This window comes from Saccostrea echinata, unplaced genomic scaffold, assembly GCF_033153115.1.
Source record: "Saccostrea echinata isolate AGI-Se365-2 ecotype Australia unplaced genomic scaffold, CSIRO_AGI_Sech_v1 ptg000023l, whole genome shotgun sequence".
Lineage (NCBI taxonomy): Eukaryota > Metazoa > Mollusca > Bivalvia > Ostreida > Ostreidae > Saccostrea > Saccostrea echinata.
Window position 1 is genome coordinate 2,336,120 of NW_026889772.1, and position 7,970 is coordinate 2,344,089.

Here is a 7,970-nt window from a genome sequence, read left to right on the forward strand (position 1 = left end):
TGAAAAAATAAATTTAATGTATGCGCGATGCTATCAGATAGCACCAACAGCTGCCTGCCCATTAATAGCTAAATCGATCACAGTTTATAGCTCCATACAGAGGCATTTTCGATTTTCCTCAAATATGTATATCCACTCTTCTTGGAAGAACATATATTTTCGTATCACTAGTAATGATTGTCCCATGGAACAAAACGAACACTATACATGTGTTTATGCGCTGAACCATTTATATTAGTCAAGAAAAGATTCTTCAGGAATTAAAATTCAAAGGACCAATATTTTATTATTTTATTAAAACAGCGTAACATGATCATAAAATGTCTGAAAATAATCATCTGAAAACCAATTATATTTACACTGTATACATGTACATACGTGTATGGATATAGAAAGACTCTTATAATATATATATTATCACTGTTAAAATATTAATATAGTAAAATATAAACGGAAGAGGAGACATATTGAAATAGTTCTCAGTCTCCGTAAGACAGGATCTCATGAGATATACATAAATCTGGGTATATTGATGACGCAAATTACGTCATAATAACGTCATTTCCGCCGTATATAAAACCTCCTCTGGAACAAGCTGTCTGAGTATTGGCAGGACAGTCACAATTTCACCGTCTGACTAGAGTTATTATCACAAAGTCGGAAGAATTGATACCAGTTTCATCTGAAATGTAACGTATAATGTAAATCAAATAATACCGAATCTTCTCAGGTGATTTTGTATAATGAGTGTTCGGCAGCCATTCATCACACGCTGAACATTATTTGTGTCAATTGCGCATGTGTAGAAATATTCACAGCTATGTTCATCGTGCCAGTTTCTTTCCTGCTTTGAAATTCTTTTTTTCAGGTTGAGTTCTCCTTTCACGATTTTCTGGAAAAGGATAAAATTAGCTTTTAGATAACAAGCCGATTAAATGTTTAAATGGCATAGATGTACAGAACATACAAGAACGAACTAGAAGACTACAACAGGAAACGAACCATTCTCCTTAACGACTGATATAATTTCCTTGTACTCAGGTAAAACTCTTTATCAATCACAACAATGAACCTACCATAAATAGATGTTTAATGTAGACAGCTGTTTTAACGGTATCGGGATGGACATCGGGACGAGACGTTGTGCGGGATTTTTTCCTTGGCTCGGAATCGGTGGATGGAAAAGCTTCTAGGAACTGCAGTTTTTCGGCATCTGGAAGTAAAAAAAAAAGAACATGAAAAATCAAAATTAAAACACAGACAGTATTGTTCGAAGACAAAAGCTGTATAAGTATTTTATAAAAGGATAGTTACTTGAGGGATTAAATTTGTCGAAATCTGGGAAGATATCGGGGTACTTTTTCGTGAGTTCTGAGATATCGCGTCTTCTGGCAATCTTTTCAGCTAAAATGTCAATTTTGTTGATGAAAAGAAGCACAGACACGTATCGAAGAAATCTATTGTTCCAAACTTGGTCAAAGTTCTCCAAAGCTTCTAAAAGTCTATTTTTAGTTGGATCCTCACGAAGTGTTTGATCGAAACTGCTACAGTCCACAACGAAAAGAATGGCGGTCACACTATCAAACACTTGGATCCACTTCTTGCGTTCTCCTTGCTGTCCACCGACATCGTACACATTAAATTTAATTTGGTTCCCTCCATCTGGGACCTCAAACTCGATGTGCTGAATAGAGGTGGTGACACAGCGGCACCTCAAAATATCCTGGTCTGAGGGAACGTAAGCGGGACTTTTGATTTCATGGAGTTTATCCAGGAAACTAAAAACAATTGAAATGCACTTGTTAACTAAGTGTTAAAATATTAATTTGGTTGAAAACATGTCAGTATTGAGAGTAATTGTTGAAAGAGGTCATGTTAGTTTTCAATGAAGTGACAGATTCTGCCCACGAACTCTCTGGATAGAGACCTAGAACTGTGTTACGTACTATTTAGCACAGTCGATCAGCTGGAACTCGTGTGATCGACTGTAACAGGTCTGTACCCCTGTATCCGCCCACAGCGTCTCTGTGTGGTCCAGGAATTCCTATTAATAGAAAAGAAAATCTTAGCTGATTTTTTTCTTTTTTTCTTTTAAATGTTAATAGCGATTCTCTGTAACCACTTAAACTTCTTTGCCACGCATGGTCACCGATTTTGATGAAACTTTGCCCATTATTACAACTTGACACCAGAAACATATATTAAATAAAATTCCGTTGCTATGTGTCTTGGTTGCCATGGTAACAGCCAGAAAAGTTGAAAAAATTGAGATTTTCAGCTACTTTGAATCTTTATTACGCCTTAATAAAGACTAAGAAAAACAAACAAACCATTCTCCCAAAAACATAACACCTTGTTGCCACTTATGCTATAAAGAAACTATTTAGAATTTATCTCTTAGTAAGTGGTAACCATGGGTACATTTGGAATACATTCTAGATGCTGAAAAATGCTGAAAAATGCTCAATATTCACCAATGATAGATGTTACATGATCAAACTCAATCAACAACCTAAGAAAAACAATAAAAAATATTTGACCTTATGTAATTAGGTATTGGCAATATTATTCTAAATATAACTTTCATGGTTGCCATGGTAACACAGCGTAACCATGCAAAATCTGTTGCTATGATTGGGTTAATGCTACTATCTTGAGGAAAAACAATAAAATTCATGACTAACACTTATGCATCCTTGGAACCTTGCAACACCGACAACATAAGAAAAATTGGGATTAAATGTTACTTTGCATTGTAACCATGGAAACAACGTATCAGTCGTTTAAAGTGATATTTTTTGCTCCTTTAGGAATTTACTTACCTTTTAATCAAGAAACATATTATTTGACTCACCTTGAATACTACTTATCTGGTAGAACTAAAGTTGAATATCATATATTGATAAAGTTTGTTGAAAAATACAACACTGTTGCTATGGTTACCAAGAAGGGAAAATGTTCAATTTTGTTAATTTTATATCAATATTAAACCCTATGTGCCAGCTTTTTGCATCCAGTTAGAGATTGGGTGGTAGTCAAAATTCAAAGTCAGGTTAGTTGTTCATATATATCAATCATAAAAGTTTTGGGAATGTACTTACAAGGGTGCGTATCCAAGGAAACGGAGTATTTTTCAGATTTTTATGCATATTTTTTCGGCTAATTTCCATAGCAACGCTCTATTTAAAGAATTGGGTTTGAATTTTTTGAAATTCGAAAATTAGGGTCACACCAATGCCTTTAAAAATTGATCATCAGTTATATAGAAATATGCTTTTTAAAAAGATAGGATAAGATTAAAACACTAAGAGAGTAAATTTAAAATCCTTTCGAGGTAAATAAACCATAGCAACCGTTGCCAACCTATAAGAAATATCATATTTCGTCCTTGGTATATGTTACAAGGATCTCGTGTCTATTGTTTGCTTGCATTTCAACCTATAATTGTTTTTATTCTTAAGTATATGACTTTATAAAATTAAATGAACAAAATTATTACTTTTGAATACTTTGTTTCCATAGTAACATATGTAATAGTTGATTTACCAAACATATTTATCATGCATTTAAGACATCAGGCCTTCAACTTTCAGAAACAGTCATTGCCACTTGTTTGCTTTGCTGCAAACGTTAACTGGGGGACTCTGAACATGTTGAAAAATGCCATTTTTCAAACGTTAGGACATGTTGCTATGGTAACCATGACACGTAGCAACCAATTTTTGCCTGATTTGAGTTTACGGTATCAAAGACTTTTATCATAGAGAGTTTGGAGAAATTCTGAGACTATGCGTGCCACAGCTCCTATATAAAAGTTCAAGTCCTTACAGAGAATGGCTCTTAATCTCAAACGAACTGTCTTGCATATATTTTATTGTTTGTTACTGGGAATCACTCACACTTGTTCTGTGAAGGTCGGGGTTGCCAGCCTCCCTCAAAATAAAGTCCCGGCTTCCTTGACTTTCTTCATTTTCCAATGGAATGTCGAGTTGATGCATTGCCAAAAGCAACACCTATATTTAGAGAAAACAGAGATATTTATCACCATTATTGATTGCATTAGCATGGTATCATAAAAGGAAGCAATCTCTATAGGAAAACATTGAAGACATTTAACAGAGATCTTCTTGATTGATTAGCTGTGATCAATCGCTAGCTACAATTACATTATTTCATTCACAAAGAACGCATCAATGAAATCAATGTACAGAGATTTTCTTACCACAATAGATTCTTTGATGTTTTTTCTGATATCACATATTTTTTCCAGTCGTTCTCTGTAAAACATAAAAACATGCATTAGATTTTGCTTTAGAACAAGTACAAGCCTTTGACCTACTGAATCAAGGGAAAGATACATGTTTCTGGTGTACTTTTCATGAGGGAAACAGAGATTGCCACAATGAAAGAGGAATTGTTTCCAAAAATAATCAAGGAAAACTAGTTTGATAGATGGCTAGTTGTAGAGATTCCTGTGTTTATTTCGTTGCTGGGTCAGTGTTTCATTTTTTTTTTCTGTAGATCAGTAGTATAAGCCATTGTCATTTCTATGCAGCTTAATGGTGGTAAAAGGGGCGTTACAACTTGTACCACACTGGGAAACCAGTAGACTTAACAGTAGTTACCTCATTGTGAATCCATTGATGTGAATGATTCTCATTTGCTTTGAAATGGTGCTTTTTCCTGACTCACCAGTGCCTGAAATGTCAAAAACAGGAAAAAAATCTTAAAATTGTGATTCTATCTCCCTATCAATGTCACATAGTACAAAAAAACTACAAAAAAGGGACACGGAATTAGCGTAGTGCAATTAATAACCGAGTTATTAGAACTGGACCAGTTTCACACCTGTAGCATTACCGACGTTGAGAAATTGCTTTGTGTTAAAATTAGCATGAAATAAGAATAATTAATTTAAAATGCCTAAAAATGTTATGTTTGGACATAAGTTCTGTTCAAGATTTAATGTATGCCACCTAATTCTGACTGACGTCACGGCGATTCCTAACACCTGACAAAGGTGTTATGTCATTTAAGTATGTTTGCCTTTGTGTAACTTTCGTTTTGTTAAGAATTACAACACTTTGGCATTGATTTCTTGATTGAGAAAGTCCTTTTCATCAATCTTTTGATGACTTTTAACCAGTCAGTCCAATATAATGCCTGTTGTTAAGAGGAATATCGGACCGGAAGAAAGCGATGACGATAGTGGGACAGAGGTTTTTAAGTTTGTATAATAAATACATTTACAAATTCTATCTTTCATCCTTTCTTCTCGTGATAAAGGTCCGATGTCTGATACCTTTATACTGTTCGAAAAGTTCGCATGTCAATACAAGGAAGATAACTGTAATCTCATGTAAACACTTGGTTTTTCTCCAAAATGTTATCAAGTCCTTCATTCAAAAGTTCAATTATTTTGTTGTTACACAACTGACATTCAAATCGCCAAAGAATAAAGTCCTGAAGGACCTTTGAAAACATGTTCCAGGATTGCGCAATAGTGCGCAAAATGGTGAACACGTGAAGTATGTTTATATTCCAAAGTGAACTATGAACGACATAACACGTATTTAGTCAATGTACTTGCACGCACTTTTACAAGGATGTTAAGTCGGTTAAAACAAATATAGAAAGCTATTATAAATACATAAATTCCGCTTATCAATAAAATACAAATGTCTTTCGAGTGGCCACTTACATTGCAGCTAGATGGGTCTTTGTACCTTGTGCTTATTGAACTGCACTCAGCAAAGGTACAAGCGTGAACATCTAGATGAAAAGTACAAGTTCATCTTATTGTATGCTTAACGGTTGTATGGCTGTGTTATTTAATGGATCAATATAGGCCCACAGAGGCGATTTTAAAAGTGAGTTGACCAAATAAACATAGGGGTGGGGTGGGGGTAGGGTGTTCTACAATACCGTAACAGTTATATATGTCCTTATTAACATCTTGTTAAACTAGGAGTAGTAAATTTAAGTTTGAACCCCGTATATTAGTATTCAAGTTCTTGGAACCCCTTACTAAGAGTAATATTTAGTGAATCTTAGTTATACCTAGGAGCAGTTCCCCAATACCAGGTTTAAACCCCTTATCTAGGATTGCAAACCCTTTTAACTTCTTAAAGAGCAGTTTTTTTCTTAGTGTGAATCCTTTCCTATGAGCAGTATTTTGAGTTTAAATTCCCTTATTTAGGAGCAATATTTTAAGTTTCAACCCCTTGCATCGGAGCAATATTTAGAGTGTAAGCCCATTATATCTGTATAAACTGAGTATCAACTGAGTTTGCACATTTAACCTTTGAGCAGTATTTTGAGTTTGAACCCCTTCACTAGTAGCAGTATTAAGCATGAACCCCTACCTAAGAGCAGTATCAAGTTTGAACTCCTTACCTAACAGCAGTTTTAAGTTTGAACTCCTTACCTAGGAGCACTATTAAGTTTGAACCCCTTACCTAGAAGCAGTACTTTGAGTTTGAACCCTTACCTAAGAACTTGCAATATATTGAGTTGAATCCCTTAACTAGTAGCAGTTTTAAGTTTGAACCCCTTACCTAGGAGCAGTATTTCGAGTTTGAATCCCTTATCTAGGAGCAGTACTTTGAATTTGAACCCCTTACCTAGGAGCAGTATTAAGTTTGAACTCCTTACCTAGGAGCGATATTACATTTGAACGCCTTACCTAGGAGCAGTATTTTGAGTTTGAACCCCTTACCTAGGAGCAGTATTAAGTTTGAACTCCTTACCTAGGAGCAGTATTAAGTTTGAACCCCTTACCTAGGAGCAGTATTTTGAGTTTGAACCCCTTACCTAGGAGCAGTATTAAGTTTGAACCCCTTGCCTAGGAGCAGTATTAAGTTTGAACCCCTTACCTAAGAGCAGTATTAAGTTTGAACCCCTGACCTAGGAGCAGTATTAAGTTTGAACTCTTTACCTAGGAGCAGTATTAAGTTTGAACCCCTTACCTAGGAGCGGTATTAAATTTTAACCCCTGACCTAGGAGCAGTATCAAGTTTGAACCCCTTACCTAGGAGCAGTATTAAGTTTGAACCCTTACCTAGGAGCAGTATTAAGTTTGAGCCCCTTACCTAGGAGTAGTATTTTGAGTTTGAATCCCTAACCTAGGAGCAGTATTAAGTTCGAACTCCTTACCTAGGAGCAGTATTAAGTTTGAACCCCTTACCTAGGAGCAGTATTAAGTTTGAACCCCTTACCTAGGAGCAGTATTAAGTTTGAACCCCTTACCTAGGAGCAGTATTTTAAGTCGTTTGAGTTCCTCTTTGTGATGCTGTTTCAGAAGTTTGCTGATCTGTTTGTTCCTGTGCTTGGCTTTCTTCGCGTCCTCCGCTGACTGATAACACTGAAATCTCTCATCACACCCCGTCCCAAAACACGACACTATTTTGTCCTGCATCCTGGATTTATTTAATTACAGTCATAGAGTTAATTAGTAGATTCCGTATATGTAACTTTCAATCAAATCCAGAGTCCTACATTGCAAAAATGTGCTGGCACTGCAATGTCTTCAGAATCTATATATAAAGCATGTTAAGTACATCCAAATACAAATTGACACTTCTTTAATCGTACAGACAATTGCACAAATTAAAGCAGATATTCACATGAATTTTTTTATGGCAAAATTCCTTTATTGCGATTTAATGAGGTTTAAATGACAACGTCTGTGATTTGTGTAAATTCAAAAACATCCGTCCTCGATCGCGTGTATCGGTGAAATGACTTCTCGTCTGTTGACAAGCCTTTTATATCTCCCTTGTCATGTCACACTTTGTCATTAAACCCTGCGCGCTACTCCCTCATACAGCTTAGGTATGCAGGCTTGTCTCGATCCAATGTTATTTTTCAAATCTAAAAATATAGAAAAAAAAACTTATTTTTGGTCGCCAATAATCAGATCAAAGTTTTTTCCGTTAGTAATTGTTGAGTTATCATTAGGATAGGAACTG

At 35.5% G+C, this 7,970-nt stretch overlaps 1 protein-coding gene across 4 annotated transcripts; it reads right to left on the reverse strand.

Annotated features, from left to right (window-relative positions):
- Positions 1-277: 277 nt before the first annotated feature.
- On the reverse strand, positions 278-7,633 carry LOC133191069 (guanine nucleotide-binding protein G(s) subunit alpha-like). Of its 4 annotated transcripts, none has more exons than XM_061326746.1 (8): positions 7,249-7,633; positions 4,626-4,698; positions 4,223-4,277; positions 3,900-4,013; positions 1,947-2,044; positions 1,315-1,778; positions 1,077-1,213; positions 278-892 (listed from the first exon to the last, which is right to left on the reverse strand). In XM_061326746.1, the coding sequence occupies exons 1-8, from the start codon at positions 7,415-7,417 to the stop codon at positions 707-709; spliced, it is 1,296 nt and encodes a 431-aa protein (XP_061182730.1). In that variant the 5' UTR covers positions 7,418-7,633; the 3' UTR covers positions 278-706. The 4 variants fall into 4 exon arrangements, with proteins under 4 accessions (XP_061182730.1, XP_061182734.1, XP_061182731.1 ...); XM_061326750.1 differs by lacking the exon at positions 7,249-7,633 and adding an exon at positions 6,781-6,793; XM_061326747.1 differs by lacking the exon at positions 7,249-7,633 and adding an exon at positions 6,686-6,698.
- Between the last annotated feature and the right edge of the window lie 337 nt (positions 7,634-7,970).